This window comes from Pleurodeles waltl, chromosome 6 (genome assembly GCF_031143425.1).
Source record: "Pleurodeles waltl isolate 20211129_DDA chromosome 6, aPleWal1.hap1.20221129, whole genome shotgun sequence".
Classification (NCBI taxonomy): Eukaryota; Metazoa; Chordata; class Amphibia; order Caudata; family Salamandridae; genus Pleurodeles; species Pleurodeles waltl.
Window position 1 is genome coordinate 1,368,009,547 of NC_090445.1, and position 15,687 is coordinate 1,368,025,233.

General features: G+C 41.7%; 1 protein-coding gene across 4 annotated transcripts in view; it reads right to left on the bottom strand.

Moving 5' to 3' along the window:
* The window catches only part of PARG (poly(ADP-ribose) glycohydrolase), an 850,138-nt gene that overhangs the window by 359,064 nt on the left and 475,387 nt on the right, over positions 1-15,687 (bottom strand). For all 4 annotated transcript variants that reach the window (XM_069240664.1, XM_069240666.1, XM_069240665.1 and 1 more), the window contains one exon: positions 1,836-1,996. In XM_069240664.1, the coding sequence (XP_069096765.1) occupies positions 1,836-1,996 (161 nt within the window). The remainder of the gene's footprint in view (positions 1-1,835; positions 1,997-15,687) is intronic.

The window sequence follows — 15,687 nt, forward strand, 5'->3', positions numbered from 1 at the left end:
TTTGATTACGTTTAAGCTTCAGAAGATCACTAAACCCCAATGAAATAATTTGTCTTCATGGAAATAGTTTTCCACACTACCTACCTTGATGACAAGCTATCCTAATCCTTCCGACCTTCCAACATTTTCGTATCATTTTTGTTTTAATATGTTTTAACTGTCAGAAAGCAACAATGTCTGGAGTTACGTTAACTGTTAAGTTCTCTTCTCGTTTTTAATAAAAGCATTTAGAACGGGAAAGAACATGTCTATTTTTCTGAGACTGTAGCTTTTTAGACTGGGTGCCTAACGAGTCCCAGATGTTTATGATGACTGTGTGTACTAAGGCCTGCACTTTTCACCTTTGCTTTAATAGAAGTCACTCAGATACTCAGTGCATTTCAGGATACTAGCTGTGTGATTGTGTACACATGTAGAGCGTTAAGTAGGTGCAAGACTGTTAGAAACTGGGTCACTACTTGGCAGAGGTATGCACCCTGTCCAGTTAGGGACCACAATCCTAGTCACAGTAAGTCAGATACACACCCTAAAGTGACCTCAGCTCACCCTCTGGTAGTTTGGTACACAGCAGTCAGGCTTAACTTAAAAGGCAAAGTGTAAAGCATTTGTGCAACAGACAGACACACACAGCAACACAATGAAAACACCACGAAAGACTCCAAGGCAAGTGGAAAATAGATTATGGGGGTTATTACAACTTTGGAGGTGTTAATCCGTCCCAAAAGTATCGGTAAAGTGACGGATATACCACCAGCCGTATTACGAGTTCCATAGGATATAATGGACTCGTAATACGGCTGGTGGTATATCCGTCACTTTACCGTCACTTTTGGGTCGGTTTAACACCTCCTCCAAAGTTGTAATAACCCCCTATATTTTTAGGAGTAAAACAAGACCAGACCATGAAAAAAACATTAAGTTGAAGTCAAGATATGAATTTTTAATCAGTAAATACAAAAACCGTGCTTAGAAGTCAATAGCGCTTAAAGGCTACTTGCGGTCACGCTAGACATGGGTAAATTCAAAGATCAGGTCAACATCGATGGAAGGCAAGCCAGCTACAGGACTCATGCTGAGCCAGGGTCAGAGACTTGATGCATCGGTTCCAATCTTTGCAGTCTCGATGATGCGTCGCCGGCGAGTGTTGCAGAGATGTCCTCGAATCGGCGCCGTCGTCGTCAAACCTCACAGTCAGGTCCTGTGTCGTTGAATCGCCACTGTGTTGGTTCTGAGTTGCTCAACAGCCTGGACGCATTGATTTTTGCAGGGAAACAGCTGCAAAACCCATGTCTGAGGCTCATGACTGTGTTGGCACATCAGGCAAACTAGGAGTGATGCATTCTTTGGCATCATTTTCCTCTTAGTTGAAACAATGCAGAACACCACATAATCTTTCATGTGCTGCATAATGTGCAGATTTTAAAAAATATGTATCTAGCTCAAACAGATCAAAGGTTACTAAAGATGCGGCACCTAATGCTGCTACGCAGTGGAAGGACCATCACAAAGGTTGACTGGTCATCTTTCTGTTGCTTATTGCTGTATTTGGGTGACAGACTGTGCTTAGATAGTATTACCTCATCATTTTGTAATTTTTACACATTAACACTATCACAAAAAGTGCTGTATTATGCCTTATTTGCCTTTGCTTACAGCATAATTCAGTTAACACTGCTGCATAATTTGGTCCTTTCCTGCCGCATAATTCCTGTATCCTTGCCTACAATCGGACCATAATCCAAAAACTGCAATACATATTAAAATATATGAAATACACAATATGCATTCAATATCTGGGAGATTTCATGCAGACTAAGTGCACAGAGAACTCCTACCTGTTGAAGTTAATTTCAGGGTAGGAAGAGTATTCAGACTTGTTGGTCCTGGCGTTGCGACGGGGTAATGTGCAGAAGAAGGCATTGGCGAGAAGCGACGCAATCTGCTCTTGAGACAGGGTGATGGAGTGATTCATTTTTTGTTTCAGCAGTGGTATCGGCTAGTGCAAGAAAACGAAAAGAAGCAAGGCGGAGGTAATTAATTTAGTAATTTGGGAAATAGGGAAAGAGAACCAAAATCACATTTGCCAAATTAATGTGCGAGTAACTTCAGGACGGCCGGTGGGTTCCTTAAATCTACAGCACCATTAAAGTCAAGAGCCATTTATCTAGGATGATTGGGAAAAGACTGTTTGACAAACTGCAGATTTCTAATCAATAATAATAATAAACAGGCCAGCAGAGCGCGTCGCAGAGGGGAGAAACATGCCTGCTCCGCCGACATCAAGTGGGATGTGAGGGCTTCAGCAGCAATTGGAAAATCAACAGCAAGTCTACGATTTTAGAAAAGTGCAGCCTGATTGTACAGAATTTCTGTCACTGAAGAAGGTAAACAAGGACCGCTAACTTGAAAAGTGGTGATGTCAAGTAAAACATTTCCAATGAAAGTCCCCACATGAATGCTTCGGTATCAGCCCTATTTTGTTTTAATAACCTACAAGGATAATGATTGTTTGTTTTAATAGTTTTTAGAACTTCAGAGTAGAAGGATATTTGGGGCATCCTGTCAGCATGCGCTAAGCCCACTTAATGTAGCATGTAAGCTGACCCATGTACGCCACCTACCAAAAAGGCCTGAGGAAACTGATACTAAGCACATTTGTTACCTGTTCATTCCTGGCTATCTTTTTTTTTTTTTTAGCTCAAGATATTAAGATAAATATGTCATGTCTATTTGCAGAGCAGTTAGCACCATTTGTATGTGCCAACAGAACGTTCAATATCTTGAAACCCTAACAGTTCTTGGTTCTGTGTACAATGGTTGTATGACAGAACCATGCATTGCGGAACAAAGCATGCCTTAACAATAAAGTCAGAACCCCAACCGCATCTTTTCCACGCATGCCTTTACAACGAATTTCGTTGTAAAAGCATGCTTGGTAAAGTCATATGTGGAAACAGCATGCGTGGTTCTGTCATACAACCCCTGCCCACCTACCCTGAGCCCCAAAACTACCCCCATCCTTAATAATTAAACTATCCCAACCTTGCCACAAAAAAAAACCTTACAACCCCAACCCGCCCCCCAAAACAACTATCCTGATGCCCCACCCCTAAAACCTAAACTATCCTGCGCAAACCCCCCACCCACCCTCAGCCCTAAAAAAAAAAAAAAAAAAAAAACCCGACCCCCACTTCAAACTATACTATCCTGACACCCTCACCCGCCCTCAGCCCTAAATCCTTCTCCCCTAAGTAAACTACCTTGACACCCCCGCTCACCCTTAAAAAAAAAAAAACTATCCCAACCCCCCGCAGTCCCGCCCCTAAAACCTAAACTACCCTGACCTTTCCACCCACCCTGAGCCCTAAAACCTCCCACCAATAAGTAAACTACTGGACTACCCCGTCCGTCCTCAGCCCTAAATCCACCCCAATGCTAAAAACTACCCACCAACCCTGCCCCAACCCAACTTACCTCACCACGTCCTCTCCTGACGCTTCTTCCTTTTCTTCTGCCCTTCCTTAAACCTTTCCCCACCCCTAAAAAATAAAACTACCCCACACCCGACCCTAATCCCTAATGAAAAAAATACACAAACCTCCCCCACCATGCCCCTAAAAAAAAAAATATAATAATAATAATAATAATAATAATAATAATAAATAAAAATAAAAAAGCCCGACCCTCTCCACCCTAAGCCCTAAAAATACCCAACCATCCCACTCCACCCTCCCAAGCCCTTAATCCACCCCAACACTCCTAAAAACTACTCCCCAACCCTGCCCTAGCCCCACTTATCTCACTGTGTCCTCTCGAGATCCATTCTGCATTTTTCTGTGCCTTAACCACGCATATGCATAGTTTGGCACGTGCGTGGTTAAGGCACAGAAAAAGGCAGTCGTCCATGGCAAGCGTGGTAAACATCTGCATTGTTCACCACGCGTGGTTTAGGACTTTTCCCATGTACAATACCACCATGTCTTGGTAGTTTTAAATCTGCAGAGAAAATGGACAGAACTTTTGCATCTCTCTTTAAGGACTATACACAATCGAACAAAATAACTGCCTGGGAACCTGCAGAGAATGGCAGCGGGCTACAAAGGAGCAGCCAGAAAAATAAAATAACTCCCCACCTCCAACCTTCGAATAAAAGCTCTGATGGCATCAAGCAGACGAGGTAAGGGAGCCCACCCATCCCCAGAAGAGCTTCCACGTCTCTTGAATCTATTCATTCATCCTTTCACCCACTAGTATCCACTATTTCACATTTACATTCTGTCATCTATTCAGTTTTCATCTATCATTCATTCCTTCCTCGCCTCAACCATCTGTCTACTCTCTCATCCATCTATCCACTTTGCCGTCTTTTCAACAATACATCCACCCACTCTTGCATTCATCCTGCCATTCATTCATCCATCGACTCTGGTGCCCATTAATCCACTCTGCCATCCATCCATTCTTAAATCCATCCACTTTGCTACCCACTTACTAATCCATCCACTCTACCATCCATTCATGCATGTTTCACAAACACATCCATCCATTCCTCCCTTTATTCTACCATCCTTTCACATGTCCACCAACCTGTCCACCATTTTTCTGTTTCCTTTCATCTGTTCCTTCACCTATCTATGCATCCCTTTACTGTGGCATCCTTTCACCTGGCCATTCATGTATTCATCCATCCTTTTACTCTGCCTTTGTTTCAGTCCACCAACCATCCATCCGTCCTTCCCGTAACTCTGCTAACCATTCACCTGTTCACCTACTTTTATCCATTAGGCACTCTGCCATACTTTCACCTGTCCACCCACCTACCCATTCACTCATCCATCTACCCACTCCTTCATCCAGCCTCTCATGCCTCCACTCACGCATCCATCACTACTTCTTTCTTTCACCCAATCCTTCTATTCAGTATTAATTCCTTCTTTCCCTTTCACACATCTTTTGTTTTTCCCTGCTCTTCTATTTTTATAGAAGAGGCCCACAACGAACTGCACCCCCATTGGAGCTGCTAAAGCGGGGTTCACTATGACCTGGCGGGCTGCCATCTTTCAGACCTATAAGTTCCTACGTTGTGTGGACTTCGGGTTGAGTTCTTACTGCCGACGGACTGTTTTGCCTGAACTGCGGCACATAATTAAATAGCGCTGCAGTTGTGGATGGGGAAACGCCTGTCAACAGGGTGGGAATGGGAACGGTGGTACGAGATGCACACCGGTTAAAAAAAAAAAAAAAGTAACAATCACTTTGGAGCAAGCACCTGCATCTAGAGACAGTTGCTGGTAGCAACACAGTGGAACCTCAGTAAATCAGGAACCACAACGCACAGGTAACAGGGAGTTATCTTACTTTATGTTAGTCACGAGAACACAGATATCTGCACAGCATTAAACTAAAAACAATAAAATACCAAACTTTAGATTTCATTAGTGAGAATCATATTGTGCATTTCTTCTCAATTCTTCTGAGGTATGTAAAACTACTCTGCATACCTTGTTAGGGCGCAACTAACTGGGTCACTGGCTTATTGGTAGATATGGTAGATATGTCCTGGCGGCGGGGATGGCCTCTGGGTGTTCAGATTGTTCTTCTTTCACTCTTTAGCAGAGACAAGGTTATATAGTCTTTGCATCTGGATACAGAGCCCCCCTTGTGAGGGTGGCAAAGCAACCCGTTGCTGGGTGAGAGTACTCGGTAACCCACACGGCCCGCGGGCCTCATGCGGCCCCTCTGACCTTTACATGCGGCCCCTGGGGCAACAGGAGCACTGGGCAGCTTTTTGCTCGACTGACAAAAATATTAAATACACACACAATCATTTATTTCAAACTTAATTGGTGTTAAAGAAAGGAAGTAACTAGGTACTCCTGTACTTATCTTTAGAAACGCCTTCATTTTTAAAGACATCTTGCAGCAGAAGTGTAAAACTAAGACAGGCTCTTCAAAATTAAGTGTATTTAGTTAACATGCAGAACCTTTTCGCCTTAGTACAATTTGTTTTATCAGTGCATTGAGATGTATTCATTTTAAAGTGATAGTTTTCAAACATAAATTTGGAAACATTAATTATTTCCCTTACCCTGAGAACACCACCAATAGTAAATTAAAGAGGCAAGTCACTTGGTGTGTGCACTTTATGGGTGGCCTGGGTTCCTATCACACATAAACAACATTATAGTTTATTAAATCAAACACATAAGCAGGTTTTGTGCAGCCCACACCATGAAACATGTATTTCGAGGTCATCTTAAATGTGATAATGCAGAAAAAGTGACACTAAACAATTGCCTAGGATCACAAAATTTGGAAAAGTGGGTAAGCCGGGATTAATTCCAGGGTTTCTGGTTTCCCATTGTTTATTTCACCCACTAGATATATATCCTTTGCTTCCCCTACACCTACCTTGCCAACAATACCCCTAGTCACCCCACCCACCCGACCGCCACCTCCCTGGCATCAATGAGGCCCCCAGGCACGTCACAGAGCAAACTTTTTGGCCCCTGGGAAAATGTTTGCGAGTACCCATGCACTACTAGGTCTGATCGCTTGGTGACCTGTTGCTGGCAATTCTGTTAGAAAACGCTTCTTTGGAGAAAAAAACATTAAAGGTATAGCAGCATATCCGCTAACAGCTAGGTAGTATGAGAGGTTACGAATATGCAACGGCATCGAAAACAGGTTATTATTTATTGTACATGAACAAGTTAATAATGTAATAAAGTGCATCATCGTGTTCACGTTTGCATTGCAGTGGTGCTGTAATTACAAAAGAAACATGAATTACGGCATGGCAGTCGCCTACCTGAACATTATGAATTCTCACATGTCAACAGTGCTTTACCTATGGAATCACGTGGAATCAGCAAGACAACGATTCTGTAAATATGGAACAATACTTATCTGGTGTAAGAGTGGTTACATATATGGATAATGTGGTACACACACCATGCCACTACATGTTTCCTAATGTATAATTAATAGCCTGTAGCCGTCCAAGCACCTTCGTCAACAGCCCTAACACTGTGAGCAAATCATTGCACAAGTCACACTAAGGAGAATGGTTTCTTTCAGCATCAAAGACAACATCGGAAAGTCTCGCCTTTCAAGAGGTGCCACGAGACATTTGAGTAGCACCCCGGCTAGACCGGCAAATATACACATCCTTGTATTGGACTGATATTTAGGATGCACTTTCTGTACCCATTTTTAGGCCTAAAGCGCTTTTAATCATCATTAGTAGCATACAAATAGCAAAAGACTCCTAAAGGGACGTTTGACATTTAAAACAATGGGTTTTCCTCATGGCATTTGGTCTGTTAAGGAATTTTGCTGGTATAATGTATCAGATTTACACTGCATTATCCATGAGTCAAATGTTTGCCTGCTTTGCCACCAGCTTCATGAAGTTCTGCTTTGGAAACATTTTGCTGTGGGAGATCCAAAAATATTGCAATATAACATTAGGTCCCCTGAGACGGTCTTTTCAGCCAATGTAGTTGAAAAGGGTGATACAATATGCATGTCTGGAGCCAACCTTTTCAAGATTTTCTTGGAGGAGGAGACCGACAGGCTCCCTCCCTACGTGCAGATGGTGCAATGTGGATCAGATTTGAAAATGAGTTCCCAGGCTGCTGTTGGTCACCAGCCCTTTTCGGGTCAAGTTTGCATTTGTTAGCCACACTGTATCTGCTGTACATGCTTTATGACTGGTTAAGTGAAAGCTCCTGGTACTCTGACTGCTTCAAGCAATGCTTTCATTGAAATGCTGCTGATGCTGTTTCAATATTTCTATCTATATCTGTTTGTGTTACTGTCTGTGCTGCCATCTTCAACTGACACCACTGATGGCACGGTATGGATTGTTGTGCTTAGTCACTACAATATTTGATCGACCTCCCTCAAACACTACAATGCTGCTCATGGAAAACTGAACTCAACACCCAGATAAAGCTATATATATCTACTGAGTTATTGTAGGTGCCTTTATCAGCTGACCAGCCCCTATCATCCAAACAGAGCACTCAGATCCAGTAGCCGGCGTCGTCTTTGCATTTCTAGGGTGAAAAAGGCTAGGTGTGTGTTGGGCGGGGTGCGCTCCTTCGCTTTTCTTGCCCCCAAGCTGTGGAATACTTTGCCCCTTACTCTCAGATCAAATGACAACCTACGTAGCTTCAGCAAACTTACGCCATATTTATTTGCTTAAGAGCTCCAGAGCTGTGCCTAATCTATCTTAGCGCTGGGAAACTCATTTGGTAGCCATGGGCTTGATACATTTCTGTAAACTGAACTGGCTGGCTCTGTCCTACTTACACTGTTTCCTTGAACTCATTCAGCTGGTAGCGGCAGACGTATGTCATGAATATGTTTAGATTTCCGCAGTCAACCACACTCTGTACAGCTACTTAGCGCATATCTCAGTCTCTAAATTTTCTTATTCACCTAACTTCATTCCTATAGTGGCTCTTCTGTTCTCTGGCCAGGCAGCTGCAGCTTGTACAGAGGGATGCCACGCGATGTGCCCCTGCACACCCCGTTCCCTAGCCCATCAACCCGTTCTAACACACTGAGATGCCAGCTCTATCAACCAAAACACAAATAGCACTCTTGTTTATCTTAAAGTGGCTTTGGTAGATGATGACCTCAGGCTGAGTGAAACACTAGATATGTTTTCAATAGTCCCAAAATATTAGTAAAAACCGATTTTATTGTTTTCCTCCTCTTCAAGTCAGACTTCCTGTACAGGGCTAAAGTTCCTCTCTCTATTCTCCATGTACGTCTTGTACCTTGGTCTTCCCTCCTCTTTCCTTAAGATTTGTTTTCTGTATGTTGAGCATTCTTTAAAAGCACATTTCAAAACGTGTGCATATAGGTAATTGTTCATGCACCTAGTTCGCCACACAACATCTTTCTTTGCTTCTGATTTTTTTGTATCCACTATTCAAGCTTTGGCTATCTTCTAAATGGATGGCGGTCATTTTGTGGGTGTTTCAGCTTCTGTACTTGAAATTATTTTTTCTGTTTATCATTTGGCGTGGGTGCTCATGAATTTAATACCAATGATTCTACCATCTTTTCTCTACACTGTCTCCTACTTAAATTTGTTTCGATTTTAAGTTAGCTTGGAAGATAGTTTTTGATCAACCACAGCATAAAAATTAGGATGGCCATAGATTCCATGATGTCTCAAAGCAAATCACCAAGCCAACTTATAATACCCAGGCTTTCACAAGGTAAATATTCTAAAGCTTTAAACCTGATGTTTCCATTGCACAACAAGGCCTGGTAATTCTTTACACCTATTGGTCCAAAGATTCCTGGATGTCGTGCTTCTTCTGCAAATGATTGAAGTATTGATTTTCTCTCCTAGTATTTCTTTGGGTTGTTTGTACTGCTAATGGTTGCCCTTTTTTGAGTTTCTCACCTAAAGAATAATTAAGTTTGAGAATTTAAATTATAATGGCTACATTGCCAATGATCAACTGGAGAGACATTAAAAAAAGCTACTGAAGCCCTGACTCTCAGAAGGCACCCAAATCAAAGACTTTTATGATAGGAAATGTGAGTGAGCGCAACTGTGCCATCTCTCGTCTAATGGATATACGCTTGAATCACATAAATGAAACTAAAGACATAATTAAACTAATTTAAAGCAAGTGTCACTAGATGAAACCAAATTAGTTTTTTTATTTATTTATTTTTTTAACAATGGGCAAGCAGCACCAAGGTCTGGCAAATGTTTACAATACCCACCAAAAATTGATAAATACGTTTTTTAAAACTACATAAAATGTGCAGTCTTCCGTGGGACTCCTGCTTACTATGTTTTCCCATAACTGTTACATTGACAGTAACAGAACAAAATGAGCGCAGCGAAGTACATCTGGTTCAGAATTCAAATGCACCAAAAATATCAGAGTACATGTAACAAGACATGAAAGAAACAAAATGAGAACTGAGATCAAACATGAGAAACACAAAGCACAATCAGTTGAAAATCAAATATGTGGCAAGTTTGGTCCTTGGTTATTATTGCTAATCAGACCTACAGAAAATGTTTTGCAAATCTACTGATCACTAAAGCTTACAATGAAAAACCTTAATTTCCTACCCTAATCTGGAACATGGTTCCCTACATTATCACACACTGAACATCATACAAAGGCAGATATATTTGTAGCTATTTCCTTGGAAAGCCGCCAGCTTGGAGGCCTGCTTCACACGACACAGAAAGCTATTACCTGGGTAGAATCAAATAGAAATTAATGCAGCAGTGCTTTCGAATTTTCGAGATTGGATCAAATCAAACAGGCCACAAGCCCTTTCACCTCACTTTAACACCTGCTAAGGATCATTAATTGTGCTTCGGTGGCTGTCCATACTCTCCTGTGATGGCCTATTCCCCCAGCATACTTCAACCGTTGCACATTGCTTGGTCAGTCGTCAAAAAGCACAAAAATCCGATAGTTGAAAATTTCAGTCGGACATTAATTGAGGACTTCAGATAGCAAAGAACCAAGACCTAGCTAGAGATGTGTCAAGGTCCTGTGCGACTGAGCTGCACGGCAAGCACGTTTCAGTTATTAACCCGTTCGTACTGGAAGAGAATGCACATACCTCATGGTGTTAAGCGTTTTCTATCGTCTGAAATCGGGCTGATATCCGCAGGGATCAATAAATTACCTAACTCTACCGATCTGCTAATCTTTCACAATGGTTGCTCTCCAGACTTCAGCCAAGAAGGAGGGCGCTTTCTGAGATGGTGTGTGATGGCTGCATCCAGAGAGACTCCCGGAGTTTGCGGGAAGTTTTAGAGCTCGACTGACCATAAAGGATTCATGGTGCGCTGAGGCAGCTTGTGCTCACTGCGCAGCCTAACTGTATACGATGGCGGGTCTAGGAAAACCGCGGGAAACTTGGACTAGCTGTGAAAGTAAGGACGAGGCCCGTCCTCCAGAACATATGCTCTTGGTTCCCATGATTCTCATAGTCAACTTACATATTTTTTTATAAACTCTGCACAAAAGAAATTGGCCACAAAGACAACGGTGACAGTAAAACTCATATGGTTTCCTTAACTAGCCGCAAACTGCATTTTAAAATAGCTTCTGAGTTAAGGCGCCGGCTGAATAGATCTTGGTGAACGAGGCAACTTCAAGGGGTATTATCGCAGTAAGGTAACTGGTGATTAATGTACTTGCTGGGGAATCCGGGCGCTGTTTAGACACTGATCTGACTCAAAATGACAGAGGTTAAATAGTCCGACTGTAAAGCACAACTTTAACATGCAGATCACAGATTTGTATATTATGTGGGCATCTCAATAAATTACGGCTTTTGCCGCAGCGATTATTTTATTACCTGCACAGTGAGTTACGAACCAGCATCAAGGAACAGCATGAAACTGCACATTATAAGTGTGCAAACTTAGTATTCTTTTTCTCAGTTTTCTGTTATTCTAAGTTTGCTAAAAGTAATCCTTTGAGTAGTAATAAACGCTAACAGAAAGTGCTTTATATAGAGATTAGTGCAATTAGACATATAAACATATATCGGACCTTCTTAAAGTACATGCATTTCTGGGAAAACTTAAAACTTGACTCAAAATCATGGTTTTAAGTATATGAAAAAAGTGATGGATGGAATGTTTCGATTAATCTCAGCCACTAGTAATTACTCATGCCACACCTTAGTCCATTGCTATTTTACCCACCATGTCACCTGCGTTTGGACAAAGAACATGCAAATTAGTATTGACCCTGCCCCAGCAGGATCAGTTCAACCCAAACTGCCAGGCCACTGTAGATTCTCCTTGAACCAGAACACAAGCAACCAAAGATCAGTTTATCCTTATGAGGGCTGGCTCATCAACCGGGAATAGCTTGTGTCTAATGCCACAGCATGCACGGGACCCATGTCTGGCTTTACCAATCCCACTTAGGGCATCACAGTGCAATATATAAAAAAAGAAAAGTGATGAATGAAAGCCTGAATTAATCTCAGCCACTGGTAATTACTTGAGGCTGTATCGCATGAGGTGTAATAGGGAGAACTCTTCTTGGGTTGCTTGTGTTCTGGTTCAGTGAGTATAGGTCTGGCAGTTCGGCTGGACTGTTCGCATTGGAGGAGGGTCAAGGCTGATTTGCATATGGCTGGGTCCAAACTGAGATGGCATGATGTGCAAAATAACAACTAACTGGCAAGCAGCCCTGAGTAATTAACAGTGGCTGAGATTCATTCAAGCATTCCATCAATTACTTTTTTGCCCTAATTGGGACAGTTATGCTCAGACATAGGTCCCGTGCACACTGTGCCACTAGAACCAAGTTAAACCTGACTGATGAGCCCTAATAAGGGTAAAACTGGTCTTGGGTTGCTTGTGTTCCATTTCATGGAGGACCTGGTCAATTCTGGCAGTTTGTGCTGGACTGGCCTCACTGGAGCAAGACTTATTTGCATAGGCTGGTTCTAAACTTGTGGCATGGTGAACAAAATAATGATGGACTTGGATAAGGCCAGAGTAATTCCAAGTGGCTGAGATTAATATAAGTATTCCAACCATTACTTTTTGTATTGTCCAAATAGCTCAAGCACTTGTGAAGTGATAGCAAGCTGTCTTTCTTTCATCAATGGCATTGGCATGGAGGTATTAAGCTCCAGCGAGCTCACAGCCAGGAGGGGACTCGAACAAAAGGAGTGCTAATGGCTAATTAAATAAGACATTTGTGTTGGGACCAGCTGAACTGAAAGAGATGTCCTTCACCTCCTGCAAGCTGATGATCTAAATACAATGCAGAAAAAGTGGCAGCGCTGCTGTATGTGAACTGAGGTCTGCTAATTACTCTGGAAGAAAGTTAGCACGTTACTGAGGCTGGGCTGGATCTGACTCAATAATAGCTGCTGTATCCAGGAACCTGATGGTTGCCCTCCATTTCCAGAGCTGCTTACATGCTAATGGTCCATCCTCTTCGGCATTGCAGGGATAGAAGAAGTTCATGGTACGGGAATGTTGGTCCTTATTCATCACGGAGCTCTGCAGCAGAACATCATAGCAGTAGATCAGTAGGCAGTGGCAGCAGATCACCAAAGGGCACAGATCATAGTGTGGACGACCTCTTAGAGCCAGGCACCTCCATCTCAGTCCCACATGTGGGATTAAAGAAGCCTAGATTGACTATCAACAGTGAAGACTATTGGGACTGAAAGTCTGAGATCACAGACATAATAGGCAGTATGGAAAGCTGTTTTTGACCAGGTCCATGCCAAGACTTTGTACTACACAACATTTGTGTATGTTAGTTCCAAGATTCCTGTTGGGTGTTGTGAATTTGTTTATTTTCCATAAAAAGAGTGCTTTCATATTATCATAATGTCACCAGGACCAAATCAACATAGTGGAGGCAGAAGAGGATCGGACAACTTCTCAATGAGGAAGAGATATGACCTGAAAGACTCCTTCAGGAGATGGAATCCCAGGTCTTCCTCACTCTCCAGGCATGTTTTATTGGAAATGCTGCAAACAACTGATAAAAACTATGGCTGGGATGGGTCAAAAGCTAGACACACTAAATGAATCAATTTTAAACTTGGAGATGAGGGTTAACAAGCTGGAGGCAAGTGTGCGATAAAATTCCAAACACTGGAAAGAGATTCTGAATTGAAAAACATAAAAAATTTGAATGAAAAGTTGTTTCATGCAAGAGTACTGGACAACTGTATTGAGAGACTGGAAAACTCAGGAGGAAACCTTGCTTGTGGATGTGGTGGTTCCCTTGTAGAGGGAAGGGGGCGGATCTTAAGGGTTTTCTGGACAACTGGTGTGAGTCACCATGTGGCGTGGAGTAGGAGGGACAATAGCTGCTATTGATTCATATCTAACAATGTGAGGTGGCTAGCAAAGGGTCGCAGAAGGGCAATCAAAATCGCCAGATTTAGTGATGCACCGGTGAGAGATCAGGTCCTGAGCAGACTAAGGAAGAAAGATAAGGAAATATGGGGATTAACAAATGACTCATTTTCTGGGAGGGTTACGTCTTTTTTGTAAATTCAAGTTATGTTGCTTACTTCCCAATACTTGAAAGTCAAACTATGGATGAGCACTGAATCTTAATGCTCTGTAGGTTATGTGGGACGTTAGCGATGAGAGATAAATGGCGGTCCATAATCAGACCACAGTCAGTAGAGAGTCTGGGAATGTATTCAAATACAAAAGACACCTCTGACAGGAATTGAGTTTTAAGGCTGCATAAATTTAATATTATTTACTTAACAATGGTGATCGTATGGGCTGTTTGGGTATATTGCAGCACAATATATCTATTTAAAAGACAAAAATATAGTTTTAGAGAATGGAGACATGGTATCATTTTTTGTAGTTATATCTTTTGAATAATATAACAATTAGAAAATAAATATTTTGAATGTTTTTCCTATTCAGCAAAACATACACAATGGAGTCAAGTCCCTTTATTAATTACTTGACTCCATGTTCCTTTAGTAAGCAAAATTATGCATTGTACAATCTGTACTTTAAACATTACTAAATTGGTTACGTCCTAAAGTTCATAGTTCGGACTCCACGAAGTAACCTTGTTGCAACTTTCTACAAACCCACCGGGTTTCAACCTATAACTTTTTTTTAAACTTGACTAAGTTACCACAATGAGCATATCCTTTTCCTGTTAGGATATGGTGCTGGTGTTTTTTCGGGTACAAAGATCCATCATCATGAAATAAAATAAGAAACACACTTCTTAGAACTCCGTGCCTGAAAGGGGTTTTGCAGTTAATGAGCGGCACATCATTAAAGCGACGTTGGTAACTGAGCTGCAAAGTGAAAATAGGATTCATTCTGTGCTTGAGCTTCTAGAGCAGAGACTCCCAATTACAAAGATGATCAGGTGAAGCACCTTGAGAAGATAACCATACCCGGTAAGTGGGATGGTCTAAAGCATGTCAACACGGAAGGACAAGTAAGTTGCACACTGTTCCAATCGAGGTAGAACAATATCCTAAATGGTATAAATATTACAACAGGAAAGTCAATGGCAGCAGGTACCGACGACAAGAAGAGTGTATAGTGATTAAAGCAGAGCCAAATCATCTGGAAGTATAGGATGAACACTCTGTTAGAAATAGGAAGAGAAGGAAAATAGCTCCAAAAGTAAATCAGTAACCGTTCTCAAGGAATGTGGGATTTTCTTGGCATTGGCCTGCAATAATTAACTCAGAGGGTACTTATGCCCATGCAGCAGCCTAGGTTTTGCCCTGAACAATAACTATACAAATGTTTTCCATCTGTGGATATATGAAGTCTATACTTGCATTGCCCATTAATGCATATGTCCATAAAAAGAGGTCTGATATATATAGCAGAAATAAGAAAGTGGTCTTTAGACATCACTAAAAACTGTGGCAGGAGGTCTTAAAAAACTGAGCTGGGACAAAATCGTACTCAACAAGCCTAGTATCTCTTTAAGTATGGTAATCAGGATCAGCCAATCCCAGGAAGCAGCTAGTACCTAAAATTACAAACACACATAAAATTTGCAAGTTATAACCTTAAAAACAACTGTCTAGTATAAACTCTGTAGCAGTAATTTGGAATTTGCTTAGCTGTAGAAATATGCCAAAGAATCATTTGAAGACATCTAGGTATGAGTGGGGGGGAACAGGTCAAGG